Source organism: Nelumbo lutea, chromosome 2 (assembly GCF_056320005.1).
Source record: "Nelumbo lutea isolate HS-2025 chromosome 2, American lotus-T2T, whole genome shotgun sequence".
NCBI classification, from domain to species: Eukaryota; Viridiplantae; Streptophyta; class Magnoliopsida; order Proteales; family Nelumbonaceae; genus Nelumbo; species Nelumbo lutea.
In genome coordinates this window covers 103,804,827-103,825,048 of record NC_142685.1, presented here as the reverse complement: position 1 = coordinate 103,825,048, position 20,222 = coordinate 103,804,827, and the positions used below count along the sequence as shown (strand labels likewise).

The 20,222-nt window shown below is 40.2% G+C and overlaps 1 protein-coding gene and 1 long non-coding RNA gene across 3 annotated transcripts in view; one reads left to right on the top strand and one right to left on the bottom strand.

Annotated features, from left to right (window-relative positions):
- LOC148872448 (carotenoid 9,10(9',10')-cleavage dioxygenase 1-like) overlaps positions 1-20,222 on the bottom strand; it is a 29,967-nt gene that overhangs the window by 3,502 nt on the left and 6,243 nt on the right. Inside the window, exons 4-9 of one of the 2 annotated variants that reach the window (XM_088971101.1) lie at positions 10,233-10,362; positions 9,489-9,588; positions 9,244-9,306; positions 8,903-9,013; positions 8,640-8,824; positions 5,491-5,629 (exon numbers count right to left, since the gene is read on the bottom strand). In XM_088971101.1, coding sequence (XP_088827227.1) covers positions 5,491-5,629; positions 8,640-8,824; positions 8,903-9,013; positions 9,244-9,306; positions 9,489-9,588; positions 10,233-10,362 — 728 coding nt within the window. The remainder of the gene's footprint in view (positions 1-5,490; positions 5,630-8,639; positions 8,825-8,902; positions 9,014-9,243; positions 9,307-9,488; positions 9,589-10,232; positions 10,363-20,222) is intronic. The other variant, XM_088971102.1, reaches the window with a different exon arrangement.
- Positions 432-18,406, top strand: LOC148872449 (uncharacterized). The gene is made up of 4 exons (XR_016107483.1): positions 432-511; positions 3,526-3,684; positions 3,811-3,864; positions 18,099-18,406. It is a non-coding gene; the product is annotated as an uncharacterized LOC148872449 (long non-coding RNA).

Here is a 20,222-nt window from a genome sequence, read left to right as displayed (position 1 = left end):
CTAAAGCTCTCTGCATTTAGTTTTTTGTCTTTTTTATCAACCAACCGTCAAATTTCACAGGTCAATAGATTTTCTTTCTTATTTTATTTTGAGGGTGGGGGATAAGTAGATATATGTACAGCACTACAATTAGGGCTCTTTTATAAAGCATAATCATGCTTGGAGTCCTTTGACCAGGTATATATATTTTTTTCTGGTTTCTTATTTTAATCTATCTATGTTAAAAGAAAGTGGCAAAACAAACAAAGAAACAACTATATTCCTTCCCTTCCTCCTCATCCCTTCTCTATGTCAACCTCTGCCAACCTTTTCTGTTTTCTTTCTCAGTATAATGGCAGATTAAATGCTTTAAACCACCTAATCTATGTCTCGTCTTTTCTTTTGAAAAATACATGACCTTGTAATACTTTCCTCTTCTTTTGGTTTACTAACAGGAGATTAGGTGCAAGGAGTCACTTCAAAAAGAGGAGGTTATTTAAACAATCTTGACATTTATTTTCGCAAAAATCAGGTAAGTGTTGTTATCATTTATCATTTATCATTTAATGACTTAATTTAAGTTTATTAGAAGATTGCAGTTAATAGATACTACACGATAATTACATATTATTATATGTTTATATTGAACTATGTAGTGTTTATTCAATATGTCCACATAAATCTTTCCCTACAAAAACAGTATATAAAATGAACTTTCCAGAGTGTAATTTTTCCCATTAAGTTTAACAGTAAGAATATCATTCTTATCTGATGCCACAGGATCAATCAATACACTGATAGTCTAATTGTAATTAAAGTGACTAATGTTCCCAAAAAACAATAATCGGCATCCAACTTAAAGAAAAACATATATAGTTAAAGGAACTATAAATAAGGTATCCTAAATAATCCAAGCTGCAAGCAATATGGTCTAAGATTGTAATTCAGATCAAAACCAAATACCAGAACCCATATAGGAAACAGTGCAATAGTTTAAAATCCGACAAGAAAACAAATCCGATATATCAGTAGCATAAATAAAAAATCTATGTAGAATTTTTTTACATGGATTTCCAATACAGTATTATGTCCCATACAAGTTGGATGTGAAAAGTCCCATTGATGTATCATACTTTGTAGTCCTTGTACTATATTTTCCTTCTTGATTATTTTCTTATTTAGTCCTGTGAGGGCTTTTATGTACATATTCATTTTCTTCTTTTGTCCTGTAAGGACTTCTCTGCAAATATCTAATATTTCATCTATATAATCACTGACTCTTGGGGTGGAGTCGATTGATTGAGTTTTACACCCCAGAAACTGTGTTCTCTTCTCTTGTACGAACTGGTTGTATGACATGAAATCAGAGCTGTACATTCTTGGCTGTTAATACTGTTATTTGAGTGTTCAACCTAAATGGATGATAAGGTTGATGTCATACCTATGAAGTTTGATGAAACTAACTACAATATGTGGAAGTTTCATTTTGATTTCTTTGTTGAGGGAAAGGGTCAGGAAGGTTATTTGGATGGTACAGTTACCAGGCCAAATGAAGCTGAAGCAAAGGCTTTTCAACAATGGATGGTTGACAATGGGAAATTAGTCTCTTGGATTCTAAGCTCCATTTTACCTCACATTTCTATTCCCATGAGAAGACTATGAATAGTCTATGAGATGTATTCCGATTTGAAGAAGGTTTATCATCAATCCAACATGTCAAGACAATATCAGATTGAGTCTGAGATCTTTGCCTATTGCCAAGGGGATAGAAATATACAAGAGTACTATGCAGGGCTCAATGATTTATGGGCAGAATATGAACTAGTTAATATTTAAAGAAGGTTTATCATCGGTCCAACATGTCAAGACATTATCAGATTGAGTTTGAGTGGTGGAAAGGATCTTTCTAAGACCCAGTGTTATTATTGTAAGGGGTTAGGACATATAGCTTCACATTGCAAGAAGAAGAATGTATACACTTACTGCAAATAGCATGGTCATATCATCCTAGACTACCCAGTTCGTCCCTTTAAGGGTACTATGAATAGGGATGGTAATATTCCCCATTTCCTCGATTCCCGTGGGGATCCACCCCGAATGAGGTGGGGATGGGGTTGATTTTCCCCCAGTGGGGACGGGGATGGGGAAATTTTCATCCCCGTTAGCAGGGACGGGGAGAGCACTCCCCGCCCTGTGGGGAACCCAATCCCTGCCCCATGGGATCCCCACTAATATATATGTATTCATATGTTATATATGTATATATGTACATATACGTCTATATATTAATATTTTTAAAAATATGGTTGAATATTTTCTAATAGGATTGTAAATTTTAATTATCTCATTTTTACTTTTTTAAATAAAATAAAAAACAAAAACAAAATGATTAACATTATAAAAAATTATGGGGAATGGGGATCCTTGTGGGGACGGGGATGGGGATAACCTTGTCCCCATTAGTGGAGATGGGGACAGGGACGAGGATGGGAATTTTCATGGGGACGTGGATGGGGAGAGGCTCCCCGTCCCCGCCCCGCCCCATTGCCATTATCAACCACGAGCTTATCAGGTATCAAAGGGTTAGGCGATCGGTGCCTTTATTGTCAAAGGTGAATCTTCCGCTTCCATGAATAAGGAAGAAATACGATCCTCTGCTATCTCATCTACCTTTTCTATTATTGGCCTATTTGGTGAGTTCTTTGGTTATTGCTCTTCTCCCTCTCATGTTTGGATAATTGAATTTGGTGCTACATATCATATGATTGTTGCCTACCCCGAACCATCAAATGACTTTTCTGTGACCTACCATAAACATATTGTTACTAACAATGGTAAGAAATTGAATATCATTGGGAGTGATGATTTGTGTCTCAAACTCTCGCCTTCAAACTCATTTTCCCTTACCAAGACCTTCTTTGTTCTTAAATTTACTACTAACCTTATTTTAGTTAGTTAACTGGTTGATGAAGGTAGCATTCTAACTTTTTCCTCTAATGGTTGTTTGATTTAGGACTGGTGCACTAGAAGGATGAAAGGGAAGGGGCGTAGGCTAGGCCACTTGTTTACACTAGAGTTTGAGAAATCTCAATCAGTATTATTCTCTACTTATTTGAGCTTTTCTTCATTGCGTCTTGTTTTGGATCAAAGAAACAATGTCTGGGATATATGGCATAATCGTTTGGGTCACCCAAACTTTGGAAAACTTAAACTTTTGTCTAACTCTGGCTTCATTAGAACTAAAATTCCCTTTGTTAAAACTTTTGATACTTCTTATATTACTTTTTGTTTGAACAAGAGTCATATTTTTCCATTTACTCACAAAGTTGAACATGCTACTTCACCTTTTGAAATTACATATAGTGATGTATGGACTTCATCTATTGTTTCACGTTTGGGATACAAATATTTTGTATTGTTCATTGATGATTGTATCAGCTACACTTGGATATTACTTTCTCAAACACAAGTCAGAACTCAGAAGTCTTTCCTACCTTTTAGTCGTTTCATGCTATGGTTCGAGTTCAATTTCAATCAACTGTACAGGTCTCACATTCTGACTCAGGGGGAGAGAAATAGAGAATTTTTGGTTTATTTGAAACATCATGGCATACAAGTTCAACAAAGTTGTCTCGACATTCCTCAGCAAAATGGTGTGGCAAAACCAAAGAATGGCCATGTTCTCAGTGTTGTGAGGACTCTTGTGTAAGTCACGCACCTTCATCATTTTGGGTGGAGGCTACTAGTACTATTGTGCATCTAATTAATTGCATTCCTCATCTGTTCTTGTTGGCATGTCATCTCACTAGAAAATGTTTGGTTTCCCTCCAGATCTTTCCCATCTTTATGCTTTTGGATTGCTATGCTTTGTACATCTTCCCTCTCGTGAGCATTCTAAACTTTTAGCTCAATTTGTTACGTGTGCCTTTGTCAGTTACAATCCTAACCACAAGGGATTTCTTTGTTATGATCCCTCTGCATGGCATATTCGTATTACTCAGAATGTGATTTTTCTTGAGCACATCTCTTTCTTTTTGGAAGTAGCCAAGTCTATCTTCTCAACAAATAAAAATAAAACCAAAAGCATGACTTGAAGCATAGGACTATGGATATTAAATCCTTATCATACAGATTATCTTCTTTCTCTAAATTGATACTTTGGTATCAATACCATGAGCAATAGCAGTCTACCTTAGGACTTAGTAACCACAATCACAAGAAGAAATTGAATAAAAGAACAATAAGAAAGAATGGGGTGTACAAAGATACTCAATGTCCATTGCCCATCCTCACAAAGTGGACCTTTACAAATAAAAGAAGAAAAGTAATAATAATAAAAAACACACATTACATGGTGCCTTCTCCTATCAAATAACTTAACTTGATAGAGCATGAGTCGGATGTATAGTTAGGCCTTATGTGTATCGCAATTCTCAAAAGCTCATACTCCACTGGAAAACTGACTCTATTCCTAAATGTGGTTATTTAGAATTAGAAATGTGCTAGTCTGCTAGCTTGTTGTAGACACAATAGAAGTCCATATTAAGACAAAATTCATACCCATTTTTTGTAAAATTACTATGTACAGTACTGCTGAAATGATCAACTGGATAACTTGGCTTCTTGCTTATCTTGCTACCTAGTTACTAGGCAAACAAGCAAAGATGGTGTTTTGGTAAATCTGAACACTGATCTTTGAAAAGCAAAAAATTTCTGAAAACAGATATGAGGTATTAACTATCAAAAACTTTTTGTTTTTCAAGAGTTCTAAATGTAATGAAACTGTTTTATATTATGAATGCTGGAACTTCTAGAAAATGACTAATAGCAGTTTAACCCCTCCAAATATATAATATATTATATTATATATTGATTATATCAGAATTCATAAATAATATAATATTTATTATACATGGACAAGTTATATGTGACTTCTATAGTCAATTACAAATTTTCCAAATGGAAATATTTCCAAATGACCTCTTAATTTAGTGCTGAACATGTTTACAAGGGAAACCGCCTCTAAAAATTTCAGCAATTTTTAGCAGTCAGGAGATGTGTTCGGATGTTTAATCAAATGATCGTCTAACTTCTGAAAACAAAAGAGATTAGTTCTTGATATTTGAAAAATCCACTGAATTTTCTGTAGTGAAAAAACAAGCTGTCCCACTGATAGCCAACATTTTAGCTGCTGCCACATAAGTAGAAATGGATGCCCAAATCTCAGAACCTTTTAGTGTCCCACCTAAGCAGGTCCATATTTGATAGACTTTGTTTACCTAACCAGGTTTGTCTGGTTAAACCTCATTGAGATATATGCATACCCATATGCCAGAACTTCTCAGTCTTTAAATTGAGCATGTTTATAGCTAATATTAACTAGGCTCATTCACCGTGTTTGGCTAGTTAAATCTCATTGAGATGTGCAATATAGGAGGATTATGCCTAGGAGAAGAGATAAATATATAGGATACTATTATTGGAATAAGACAATAAAGAAGGGGGAGTCACCGTTGTGGAATATGAAGCAATTTGGAAGCTCAAACCATCTGATTTGTAACTCATCCTTTGCATATCGTGGGAGTATACCAAAACGGGATTTCTTAGTTGCATCAAATGTGAAAATTAGTTTATTTCCCTTCACCATTTCCTGAAAACGAAAATATATAATAAAACATAGTTCGGATTGATAACTTGTAGCCTATCAATGTTTTCAGTCATTGTTGAAGTAGCTAATCAGCTTATAAGAAAAGATACTTTTAGACATTAAAATAAAATGATCAGTTAAAAGTTCCCTACATATAGCAAGGTGCTAACCAGCTGGTTGGTAAGGTCTCCTGCTGGCCATAGCGGAGACTTGGGACCGAATCCTGCCTACACCTGGGTTGGGGGGTTACTGGTTGGTGGATGGGCTACCCCCTGCGGTGTAGCCCTTCAAAAGATCAAAAAAGAAGTTCCCTACATATATTTTCATATCAAACTTGACAACAAATTTATTTTTCTTTTGTAAAACTAGCTTGGTAAAACATGGACTATTATCTATGAATAAGAATCAGATTTTTTTTATCAGTAACTGATTTTTTTTTATAATTAGTAACTGAAAGTTTTATTTTTCTTTTGTAAAACTAGCTTGGTAAAACATGGACTATTATCTATGAATAAGAATCAGATTTTTTTATCAGTAACTGATTTTTTTTTATAATTAGTAACTGAAAGTTTTATTTCTCTTGTCGACTATTGAATTTTTGGGCAACAATATTTTATTTCTCTTGTGGGGCTATTGGGCCTGGGCTTTTGTTATGTGCACCAAGGTGTTAGGGCTCTTGTTTGGCAGACAATCTAGCCAAACAAGGGGCAATTATGCTCTTTATTTATTTATTGTTTTATTAGATTAAGGGGGTGGTCTACAACATGAATTGTTTTTCTTGTTTCCATTTCCCAAAAAAAAAAAAAAGAAAGAAAAACATCTGGCTTGAAAATATATTGCTTCTCAAAACAAAAGCACAAAACACATGTTCTTGTTTGTATATGTGTTTTTTTTTTTTTGTTTTCAAAACTAACAATAAAAACATGTTTTTGAATTTATGGTTTCAAAAATACGTTTTCATCTGGTTATTTAATATCATGTTCCATAAATCATATAATTTCTACACTACAAAATTTACTTTTGTTTTAAAAACCATTATCTTGATGGTTTCAAAAACATGTATTATTTTTTGAAACAAAACCAATTTGTTTTTTCCTTTTGAAACAAAAACAAAGTTCAAAAACATGTTTTTGTTTTTTGTTGATGTGACGATTTCAAAAACAAATAAAAACAAAAATATTCAACTTTTAGAACACTCCCTAAGTGGACCTGGGTTCTTGTGCTATGTTCTTAGTTGTAAATCTAGTGTTGCATATCTAGGGTTTGTAGAAGAAGAGAAGAGAGGAGAAGGAGGAGGAGGAGGAAGAGGAGAAGAAGAAGAATGTGTCGAAGAGGGATGTGTGTGTTCTACTATTCACACCCTCAAAAATGCTCTGTATATTTTGAAAGAAAAAATTACAAAAAAAAAACCATACTTGGGCACCCAAATACAAAAGGATGAGGAAAAGACTAAAACACTCCCCTCAAGCTGAGAATATATGTCAATCATGCCCTATTGACAAGGTTCTTAGCAAACTTTAGATGGTGAACACCTTTAGTGAGGTAATCAGTTAGTTGGTCTTTCAACCTTACAAAAGGAAGGTAAATCTCTCCGCTAGCAATTTTTTCTCTAATAAAGTGTTTGTCTACCTCAATATGCTTTGTATGATCATGTTGAATAAGATTGTGAGCAATATTTATGGCTTCTTGATTGTCACAATATAATCTCATTGGAGATCTGCTTGGATGCCCATCTCGGTCAATAAGGTCTTCAACCAATTCAAGGCCATATAGTGTCATTGTCTTTCTATACTGTTTGTATTTAGGCACCCATCCAAGGGCAGATATGTAGTTTTCTCCACTAAGTTTAAACGGCACATTTTGTGTGTGGATAGTGACACACCCTATTCCTCCCTCACTCTTCATTTGACAACTACCTCACAATTGGGAGTGCTTTTTTTCCAACTCTCTTTTTTTCCCTCTTCTCATATCTTCTCTGTTTCTACATCTATTGTCATAGCTTTCAAGCAAGGTTCAAAATATCACAACGTATCGGTCCGTATTGGCCGATGCGTATCGTTCCGACAAGAATCCAATACGCGGAACGTGTATAAATCATATGTTCCATTTCTTTTCGTACGTCATTAATATGGAATCTCTCATTAATTTCGTTTATTTAAGTCTAATTTCTCTTTCATTAATTAGTCAATTACTCCAAGGCAAATTTAAATTTAAATTTGAATTTTAGCGCCTAATTCAAATTCTCTCATAAATTCCTTTAATTAATGATCCCCTAACATTAATTTCGTTCTGTTAGTGTAAAACTTCAAATTTTTTCTATAGCAAGATTCGAACCTTGGTCACTTGATTTAAAGTTTTAACAACCACAAGTTTGCCAATGAGCCACACATATTTACTTGCTAAGATTATATATATTCTTAGTTTTAAGTAAATTTGTACTTTTCTCAATGAGTGACAAGTTTTTATTAATAAATTCTAGAATTAATTATTAAAATTTATTAAATAAATTTTAAGATTAATTATATTGGTTTTTGAAAATTGACATTCACATTTTATTTATTTTTCTGTTTTTTTACATTTTAGTTATTCCATCATTTTTTCAATGGTTACTAATTGTGTCCCGATATGTCATACTTTATATAAACCATTAAATTATGGTTTTTTACATTTAAATGACTTATTTACAATCATATAAAATTTGTAAATATAGTTAGTAATATATTTTTTAAGATTTAGTTTATTTTTTTACCATATTTATGCGTATCTTGATTTTTCGTCCGTATCTATACGTATTCAAAGCGTATCCCAATACGTCTCTTAAAATTGTCTTTTCGATACTTTGAACCTTGCTTTCAAGATTGTTTTTAATTCCTTTTAGTCTCTTTCCTGTTGTAAATGTCAAGTATATTAGTAATGCTTTATAGAAGAAATGGTCATGCTTCTCCTGATCAAACAACCCTTTACAAATATGTATATTTAAACAATTCCATAACACAACCAATAACTGTGTTACCTCACGTCGGAAATATAGAGGTAGATCCATGAAAATTGCATAGTTCTCTGTGATTGCGAAGTCATGCATCATGACAGGATCTGATATTGTTATTGGAACTTGATCATGCATGAAACCATCCTTGGAAATAACTCGGTAAGTAACATATGGTGGTGTCAGTGAATTACCAAAGGTAAACATCTCTCCTGCATATTAGATTACCATGAACTTAAATGGATTGATCTACATATTAGTCAACTAAGTTCTTTGAGGAGGAGCCTTACCAGTATCTGGGTCAACCTTTGGATGGGCAGTGAAGGAATGTGTCAATCTCTTGTCATAATCCAACATTCCAAGGGTCTGCAGATCTCCATCTTCCAAGACTTTAAGAACATCTATAGAATGCAGTAAATATGATATTTGTGATAATGAACTTCAATAAAGCTCAGAAGTGCAAATGTATTTGAGAGAACAAAGTTACTCTATTTTACAGTAATGTCTTACATGACACAAATAGCCTAAAAGTTTTATTGATACTTAAATCAATTAGAGTTCAAACATTTTCGCTTATCTATCCAGACATGGACTTTATTTGTCTGGGAAAGGAAAGAAAGAGAAGACTTACAAGGCTTATCCGCTTCGTAAAGAGCCAAAAGTCTACCATGGTGATATACAAGAGCTGTATTAGCTGGAAAACATTCAGAGATAATTAGTTGACTTCCAACAGTAGTGATTGTTCAACTCAGACATGACATGCATTTGGAAACATAAACAGGCTACCTATAACAACCATAAGTGCCAAATTATCTTAATCTTGATATAGAAAAGACCTCAATCAAGTATTTTTTTCTATGTGGTCAGCAAACTTACCTGTGCCAATTCCATAGGAAACATCCAATACTTTCAATTTTGCTCGAAGAGAATGTATTCCAGATGCAAATAATCCAAATAATCCTGTAAGATCCCCAATCTACAAATGACACAACAAAACTTCAGGAGCCAGTAAGGAGCACAAATCTGGAGTTACTTGAGATTAGTCTAGTTCAAATCTGGTTCAACTCACAACCTAAATCTCTTTTCCTTTCATTGATATTAAATTGATCATAAACAGAGCTGACAAGGAGCACAAATGGGAAGTGTATTTTAAAGACAGAAAAAGTATACAACTGTAAATAGGGATAGCTAAAACATGAATAGGTCAAAGTTGATAGATCAATATATGAATAAAACCTAGTGTATAAGGTTCATAGAGATCATTGCATAACAAAAGTTTACTGTTTTTTCACAATGCATCTGGAACAGCCTATTGTCAGGGTATCAAAGCAGAAGCACATAGAGCATAAAAACTAATTATTTATATTATCACAAGTTTGGAGAGCTATAAAAGATTAGATCTACCAAATGTGCAAAGCACTAAACCTCCTTTGACTATAATATCTCAAACAAAAGGTGAAACCTTTTGATATGAATCTAGCTGACAAGGGCCAAACTAAATAATACAACATAAAATTATCATACTAGGCACGACAAGTTAGAAAATCAATAACATTGACATTGTGCCCTCACGAAGGAAAACATTTTAATATGGTCTTGTAAGATTGCTCTACAATATACCTTCAAAAATTTTGGTCCTCCAAAGAACTCTTCTTGTTTTAGGCGTGATGTTCTTACATAGCGTGAAACATATGTTGCTTTTCCATTTTTTATACGCAAGCCATGAACCATGCTGTAAATATTGAGAAAACTATTGAAAGTCATTAGTAAACTAATAAAATCTAACATGGATTCAAGACTCACTCCAACTTCATGAATCTTAGACAATTTATGAATATCAGTGTTGAAGATTAATCAGTTTTATGTTGTTTTTCTGAGTAGATGTTTTATGTTAGTTGTTAGATAGGAGGTGGGGACCACAGTAGTTATGTTGAGTCCAAATTTTATTATGTTTTTGAGTCTTATATATGCTGTTTTATGTTATGCCGCCCTATAAGGGTATAGTTGTCTTTGTACTGCTCTATTATTTTTAGTATAAATAATAAGTGAAGGGGGCGGCCAGATTATTGCTCTCTTTTCTTTTCAAAATCTCTTCTTCTCCTCTCTTTCTTCTCTCTTCAAGAAACCACTTTTCTTTTCATATTTTTTGAGTTCAGCAGATTTCTACTTGGTATCAGAGCACCGGCTAGGGTTCTTGAAGAATTCTCATGCAGCCCTTGATCGGCCGACTGCATGAAGTAACAAAGTGTCACGGGTGACTCCTTCATCGCGCCATCAAGCACCTACAGTGAGCCATCCGAGTGCCAGCCACGTGCTTTCATGGTGCCTACATGTGTGTCATGGGTGGGCTTTGCTTGTATTTTGTAAGGGGGACCGCCAATGGCGTAATTGTAATTACTTAGTATGCTTTTCCATTATTTCGATGTTTCATATTGTCACTCCCCCAAAAGCTTAACGTACTCTTTGAGGGGAGGTAGGTAGTCGAGTGAGCTCATAAGCGTGTAAAGGTTAAGCACGAGATCCCCTCGACACTGTACTGTGTGCTTGTGCTTACCACTGATTAATGCAATACAAGTAGCCTTTTGCTAATTAGTGTGCCTTCTTGTTGCCTTTCTGTGTGTGTTTGCTTTGTTTCGTAGGCTTACTCGCCCATTTCGAGTGCCGCACGGGGCCCCAAGGATTACCCCCGTGACAGTTGGTATCAGAGCAAGTTGGCCAGTTGCAGCCGCAGTTGGTTTTCAACAGATTAGCCCAGAGCCAGTTGAAGCGGTCATTTCGACAAGCAGCATTTGGTGGGGTGCGGTCCCTAGTCACCTCCACCCATGATCGAGCATATTTCAGATCAGGCCTGGCAAGAGGCCATTTCATAGCTTGTGGCCCCATTCCAATGACACTAAAACAACCTCCCTTGCGGTTGCAGACGCTTTGGTTGTTGTCCTCATGCGGTGGCAGACGCGTGAGCCTTGATAGGAATGTGGGTACACTGCCCGAGCAGATTGTTAATCAGGCCTATCAAGAGGCCATTCAATGTTCGCGTTCCCATTCCAATGACCCTAAAACAGCTTCCTTTGCGGGGGCAGACGCATTGGTGGTTGTCCTCATGCGGGGGCAGACGCGTGGGCCTTGTTAGGAATGTGGTTACGCTAGCCGTTGGAGCATGGCGGCCCTACACCGGCAAAGTATCAGGTGGACATGCTCAGTTTTCAGGTTGAACACTTGCAGCAGCAGAAGCTTATCACAAGGCGAGTGCATGTTCGGCAACTCATGGGTAAAAGTTGCCACACTCGCGTTCGAAGCGGTCAAGTCTCCTTGAGGCAGCAGCAGTGGGGCCCCCTCGGAGTGAAGATGTAGCCCGAGTCGGCGAGGCGAAGCGTAGTTTCGAGGGCCCAGGAGAGCATAAGCCATGGCTAGGTTTGAGTAACCCGCACAGGGCGAGGTGAAGTCTGCAGGCCAGCATGGTGAAAGGGTACCCAGGTCATCGCCAACATGAGTAGACCTATCAACGTGTTCGGTAGCATCACTGAAAAGCTACCAAGAAGACGGTTGAGCCTTGAGGTAAGATGATACATGGGGCGGACCTCCGCGAAGCACCACGCACATTTCTTCGAGGGCCTTCCTTTCACAATTCAACGGCATAGCCATTGCGCGGTTTGAGTAACCTCGACACTGGGGTGAAGTCCAGGCAGGCCGGCATGGTGAAATGGTTCCGTCCCCTTAAATGGACACCAATATAGGCAAGACCCGGGCTAGCCAGACGAGCCCTGGAACTGGCAAGGAAATGGATGGCGCGGGACACAGACGCCCATTCACGAGGAAGACCCATTGTCGAGGACGACAATGGATTGAGTGGGGGAGCCTGTTACGGTTCAAAACAGGCTTAGCCTTGCCTACGCTTGGCAGGCTTACGTTGGGGACATGCCCGTCATTTTCGCCTGTAAGACTTTTGGGAGAATTGATGTCATCTTCAGGCAGACCACCGAAAGCTTAACGTACTCCTTGAGGAGGGGTGGTCGACCTCCTTGGGTGCCTAACCTTGGCACTCTTAGACAATCATCCCCTTGCGGGGCGGCCCTGGTTAATGGCTAGCATGGCTACCAGGGTTCCTCATGGGCGCACACTAGCTCATGGGGACAGTGTTGGACCGGCACTGCGCTGCCGACACTCAAGGGAGGCTTGGCACGCGGGCCTGGCTCAAGCATGTCCCTACACCTCGCCAGCCCCTTGCCCAAGCTGATTGAGCTATCCCGTTGCCCCTAGCGCACGGGTGGGTTCCGGCCCAAGCGGTTGCCTATCATCATGGCACACAGGTGCCTGTCATCATCGGCATACAGGAGACCCTACACATCGGTGCCAAGTCACCTCATCGGCGCATAGTCGCCTTCCATGATGGTTGTCCCCCTTTAGCACGTAAGCGGCGCCTCCCATGGACCGGTCTGAGCCAGAAGAGTGCCCCGGCCATTGGACTTGAGGTCATGATCCAGTGCTACTGACTTTGGTGGAGCCATCCCAGCGGGCAACTCCTAGCCTCTAAGCGCACAAAGGCTTGTCCTGGCCTGCCTTGGCCAGGACGCCGCACGGGTTTCTTCCGCTGTAGAATTACCCCCGTGACAGTTGGTATCAGAGCGGGTTTCTCCTCAACGCTCGTGACCCTTCCATAGCAACACTAGTGGTGGCGCAATGAAGCACAACAAGGAACTCACCGACGAGATTGGGCATGGCCTTGCCCATGCGAGGGAGACTGATGAGTCTCTAGGCGATGAAGCCACCATAGAGAAGGCCCCAAGGGGTCGCACATCCAAGACAAGCAAGCCTGACAAGTTAGCTGACACGCTTGCTGCCTTCGACACGCGCATCCTTCGCTGTGAAGTGACTGTTGGGGAGATGCGGGACCGAGTAGAAGAAATCCACTTGAATGTGGAAACAATTGAGAGCTCCGTGGTGGAGTTAGAAGCCCGTCTAAATGGCATTGTGAATGAGGTCCAAGATGTCCTGAATAGAACCCTCAAGGAAGTCCTTGGAACAAAATCCCGACAAGAAGGGAGCTCATCTCGATCCGACATCCAAGACCAGGTGGATGAGATGAGAGCTGAATGGGGGGCCATGAAAGTAGCCATGGCCTCTCCCTCCGACCTCCAGACTCAATTGGATGATCTAAGAGGAGACATGACGCTCCTCAAGAGACTAGTGGCCAGCGCTCCAAACCCCTCCACAACACTGGCCCCTGCTCGTGCGAAGATTCGGGAGCCCACACCTTATGCTGGCTCCCGAGATGCCAGAGAACTTGACAACTTCTTGTGGCAAATGGAACAATATTTCCATGCTGTTGGCATTGATGATGACCTAACGCAAATTCGTACAGTGATTATGTATTTGACTGACATTGCTATGCTATGGTGGCGCAGGCGATGCCAAGACATTGAACGGGGTACGTGCACCATCGAGACATGGGCTGATTTCAAGCGAGAACTAAAGCGGCAATTCTACCCAGAGAACGTGGAGTACCTGGCGCGGAAGAAGTTGAAATCACTCAAGCATCAGGACTCACTCCACGATTATGTTAAAGAGTTTTCAGCCCTTACCTTGGAGATCACGGACATGTCCGACAAGGATCTATTGTTCAACTTCCTGGACGGACTGAAGCCCTGGGCCGAATTAGAACTCCAACGCCGCAACGTACAGGACCTCGCCACGGCAATGGCAGTGGCGGAGCAACTCAATGAGACTAACTCATCAGACGAAGAAGCCCCTGAGCCAGAAAACCCGCGTTCCCCTAATTTGAGTGGGGGAGCAGGTCCCTCACGCCCTCCGTACGACAACTCCCGCTTCAACAAGCCAGCAAGACAAGACTATGGGAAGAAACCACAAGGAGAACAAGGCCCTCAGCACCGTTACAAGCCCAGAACCGCTGGGTCCCCAATTTCTTGCTTCCTTTGTGGGGGAAATCACTTGGTTCGCAACTGCCCAACCAAAAGGAAGATCAATGCCCTCGTCGCCAAGCTCAGTGATGATGAGCAAAGCGATGAGGAAAAATCTGTGCAGGCGCCTAGAGTGGGCGCCCTTCAACTCTTCAACGCCATGGTGAAGAAAGAGGCCAATCATGGAAGGCCAAAGAATGCCCAAAGGGGGCTGAAGTACGTAGACATCCTCCTCGGCGGGAAGCCGACCCAAGCCCTTGTTGATACAGGGGCCTCCCACAACTTCATTTCAGTTGCCGAGGCGAAGCGACTCAATCTGAACGCTGTGAAAGAGACAGGGTGGGTCAAGGCCGTGAACTCCGGGGCAAAGGCGATTGAAGGCATGGCTCGTGGGGTTGACCTCCAAGTTGGACCGTGGACAAGCAAGGTTAATCTTTCAGTGGTACCCCTAGATGATTTTCGAGTTGTCTTGGGAATGGACTTCATGAGACAAGCAGAAGCAGCACTCCTACCTCACATCAACTCTTTGTGCATCTTGGACGAGCGCTCCCCTTGCATGGTACCAGTTACGACTTCCACTAAAGTTCATGGGAAGCGAGTTTCTGCACTACAACTTTTTCACGAAGACAGTTCTGCGTCAACAAGGAAGAACCCCTGTCAAGTACCTCACATCGACACTGGAACTGGTTGGGAAGTCGTCACCAGGAAGAAGCCACCTCCGAGACAGTTCCATTTTCAGCGTCAACACCAACGTCAGCGCCCAAGTCAACACCAGCAGCAACATCAGCTTCAACGCCAACCACATCAGCAGAAGTCGACTTCGCAGCAGAAGTCGCAAGTGCCCGCAACTAGTGGGCCCAACAGAAGAAGACCCAAGGCCGTGTCAAACGTTTCCCACACCTACTACCACGACCACCGGGGAGAGCGAGTGCCACCCAAGCCATCTAGGGACCACAATCACACTATCCCTAAGGCTAGTTCCTGTAGTAGCCCTGTGAGATACCCTTGGGGAAAAATGCATGGGAATCCACACCTTAATAGTCCAAAACACCATTTTGATCCTTCCCTGGCCCAAACCTACCCCTTAGCCAAACAGGACCAGCCACTATCATACCTTGAGGCTGCCAGGAAAGGACTTAGCCATAGGAAACCCCAACAGAATGAGCCAACCCGACCATGCCACCAAAATATACACCTCGGCCTTGGACGACAGCCGGTTCGGGGAGCAGCAGAAGAACCCTCCTTCCGCAACAATGACTCTAAGCGACCAGCCGAAGCCGATCTCCGAGGACGTAGATCGAATTGAGTGGGGGAGAATGTCACGGGTGACTCCTTCATCACGCCATCAAGCACCTACAGTGAGCCATCCGAGTGCCAGCCACGTGCTTTCATGGTGCCTACATGTGTGTCATGGGTGGGCTTTGCTTGTATTTTGTAAGGGGGACCGCCAATGGCGTAATTGTAATTACTTAGTATGCTTTTCCATTATTTCGATGTTTCATATTGTCACTCCCCCAAAAGCTTAACGTACTCTTTGAGGGGAGGTAGGTAGTCGAGTGAGCTCATAAGCGTGTAAAGGTTAAGCACGAGATCCCCTCGACACTGTACTGTGTGCTTGTGCTTACCACTGATTAATGCAATACAAGTAGCCTTTTGCTAATTAGTGTGCCTTCTTGTTGCCTTTCTGTGTGTGTTTGCTTTGTTTCGTAGGCTTACTCGCCCATTTCGAGTGCCGCACGGGGCCCCAAAGATTACCCCCGTGACAAAAGGGCTGACTGATCTACTATATATTGCTCAGTTCTTGGATTTTTTGGTGGGATCTAGTCATTAGGAAGGTGATCTACTATTTGGCATCAAAATCAAGAAAAACTGGAGTACGGGGAAGAGTCCTAGAAAAGTTGGACTCTTTGTTTTTTATCTGATCTTGGGCGCCCAGGTATTGTTAGTTTTCTTTTGATATTCTAAAGAGGGCGTTTAAGTTTTTGGAATTTTCTGAGCCCCCTGGAGTGATCGATTCACTCTTCTCTCTATTGGGAGGCATGGGGAGGAGAGAGATTTCTCTCCAGATAGGGTTTTCTTCTTTCGGAAGGGTTGTTTTCTGTGTGTGCTATCAATTTGTTTTTGAAAGGTCTCCAATCTATTTTTTCTTACTGTTGAACTATTTGAAGTAAGATTGACAGTTGGAATACCGAGGTGAAATCCACCAGTACTATGGGACTGGGTGCTGGAGGTAGTAGTGATATTTTTGGGTCTGGAATCATTACTACAGTAAAACTTGATGGTACAAATGATTTAGAGTGGGCACAATCAGCCAAGATGGCTATTGGTGCCCATGGAAAATTAGGGTACATCACTAGGGAGGAGAAGAAACCTGATACAGACTCTTACTAATGGGTGCAGGAGAATTACATGGTAATGTCTTGGCTATGTAATTCTATGTTACCTCATATTGCAAAAAATTTCCTATGGACTAATACTGCTAAGGAGATTTGGGATGGAGTGACTGAAACCTATTCTCAAAAGAAAAATGAAGCTGAGCCTATCAGTTAAGGAATCAGGTGATAAGTATGAAACAAGGAGAAAAACCCCTTGTTGTGTATTTCTCCATGCTAAAAACCCTTTGGTAGGAAATAGATCACTTAGAAACTATGGTATGGGAAAGTGTAAATGATGCAGCAACCTATCACAGATTGGTAGAGAGGAATATGGTTTTTAAGTTCTTGGCAAGGTTGAACCCTGAATTTGACATTGCTAGGCAGCATATTCTTTCTAGGGAGAGTGTGACACTCCCTGAAGCCTAAGCCTTTGTCTTTGGAGAGAAGAGTAGGAGGAATGTCATGCTGAGACAGTCTGGGATTAACCAATCGGCTATGCTTAGTATAACCAAACCTAAGCCAAATGGAGACAGAGGGAGTAATAAGACTCGAAGGGAAGATAAGAAGGACTTGGTGTGTATTATTGTAAGAAGCCTAAGCATAATAGGGACACTTGTTGGAAGCTTCATCCAAATCTTATGCCTTCCCGGATAAGGAACAAGAAGGGAAATGCAAATGTGGCAACTACAGGAGATTCTTTGGCCCCTCTTTCCTAAACTGATTGGGAATCCACTGCAATAGCAGCAGTGAGAACAGAACTGGAGAGGTTTGGACAACTTATGAGTAAAAAAGATTCACCTAACTCTAGCCTTCCAGATGGACAGTAGAATATAAGAGCCAACTACACCACTTCTTTTTCACATATAGGTAGTTCATATGCAACTACAAATCTTGCATCCACTTCAGGTAAGGAGGGATCTCCTTGAATTATAGACTCAGGAGTATCTGAGCACATGACTAATGCCCCTACCCTTTTCAATTCCTATCAGTTGTGCTCTGGTAAAGACAAAGTCCCTATAGTAGATGGTTCACATATTCCCATTGCTAGGAAGGGGATAGTTAGAGTGACCAATGATATAACTTTATCTTCTGTTTTACATGTCCCTAGACTTCATACCAACCTACTTTCTATTAGTTTTTTGACAAAAAAATTGACTTTTACAGTAACCTTTCTTCTTGGTAATTGTGTTTTGCAGGATCTGGAGTCAAAGAAGATAATTGGGAGTGGTCGTGAGGTGAATGGAGTCTACCTTTTGGATGAGATTCCAAGACATCAAGGCCATCATGTTAGCAGCAACAGTAGTAGTGGGTCAGAGTCAATGAACCAGATTATTCTTTGGCACAATCGCTTGGGACATCTTTCTTTTAGTTCTTTGAAATTTCATTTCCCAAAGTTGTTTGAGTCTGTTCAGTTATCCACCATGGAGTGTGAGAGTTGTCAATTAAGAAAGCATTGTAGACATTCTTTTAAACCAAGTAATAAAAGAAATACTTTTGCTTTTAATATTGTTTACACTGATGTATGGGGGCCATATTATATCCCTTCCATTGGAGGATACCGTTACCTTTTCTTGTTTGTGGATGATTATACATGATATTCTTGGATATATTTGATGAGATCACGAGATGAGGTTCCTAACTTGGTACGACAATTCCACCAGATGGTTCTCACACGATTTGGAGTGAGAACTAAGGCCTTTGGATCAGATAAGGCCAGAGAGTACTTTGAGAAGGACCTAACCACGTATTTCTCAAAACATGGTGTAATTCATCAAAGCAGTTATGCATATACACCGCAACAGAATGGAGTAGCTAAGAGGAAAAGCAGACACATTGTGGAGGTGGCAAGAAGTCTTATGGTGTGTGCTTCAGTTCCTGTGCATTTCTAGGGAGATGCAATTCTTACAGCCATATATTTGATTAATCATGTTCCTTCACGAACTTTAGGGTTTTAGGGTTTAAGGTGCCATTTAGTTTTCTTTTTCCAGATGGGGAGATATTTCACATACCTCTAAGGGTTTTTTGGTTGTTTTTCCTTTGTTCACATTCTTGGCCCCCATCGCAAAAAATTGGACCCTAAGGCCAAGAACTGTGTTTTTCTTGGGTATACTCAGAACCAAAAGGGGTATTGTTGTTATGACCCAGTGTCGAGGAGCAGATTTGTCACTATGGATGTTACATTTTTTTAATCCACCTTTTTCTTCTTGAGTGGTTCTCCTCAGGGAGAGAGTTTTAGGGAGGAGAACTTACAATTTGTTTCTCTTCCTGTTTCTTTTGTGCCTCCATCAATTCCATCATCAATTCAGCCAGCACCTTCATCAGTTTCATTACCTGAGCCATTACGAGCAGCCTCATAGAAATATCAGCGCCGGCAAACGATTGTTGACTCCACACATCCTCAACCCACACGACTCGCTATCAGTCCTTCTGAAACTCCAGATTCAATAGATATAGTTCCAGGTATTACTCTTGAGCCTGAGCCTGTTATGTTTTCTAATGATAATGTTCCTGTACCTAACACCATTGTTGCAGCTGATCCCACTGACCTTGATCTTCCCATTGCACTTCACAAATGGAAGAGAATATTGCATTTCACACCATCTTTCCTACAGTGCCTTATCACCCTCTTACCAAGCTTTCCTTTCTTCCCTTGATTCTGTGTCTATACCCAGGAATGTTACTGAGGCTCTCTCTAAACCTGAATGGAAAACAGCCATGCAAGAAAAAATGGAAGCCTTGGTTAAAAACCAAACTTGGGAAATAGTTGATCTCCTCCCAGACAAGGAGACAGTCGGATGTAGATGGGTATTCACAGTGAAGTATTGGGCTGATGGCAAGATAGAGAGGTACAAGGTAAGGTTGGTAGCAAAAGGGTATACTCAGACCTATGGTGTTGATTATCTAAAATCCTTTGCACCAGTAGCTAAGATGAGTTCAGTTCGTATCCTTTTATCTCTGGCAGCCACCTATTCATGGCCCTTGTTTCAACTTGATGTCAAAAATGCTTTCTTCAATGGTGATTTACAGGAGAAGGTATATATGGACATTACAACAAACTTTTATGAAAATGTTGGTAAAGGAAAGGTGTGCAAACTCAGAAAATCTATGTATGGCCTGGAACAGTCACCTAGGGCTTGGTTTGACAGGTTCAGAGGGGCACTTATCCATTTTGGATACACTCATACCCAGTCTGATCATACCCTCTTTGTAAAGAGAAGAGATGCTCTGGTGTCAATTCTGATTGTGTATGTGGATGATATAGTGGTTACAGGAAATGATCTGGAGGAGATTGATGATATCAAAAAATCATTGCAACAAGA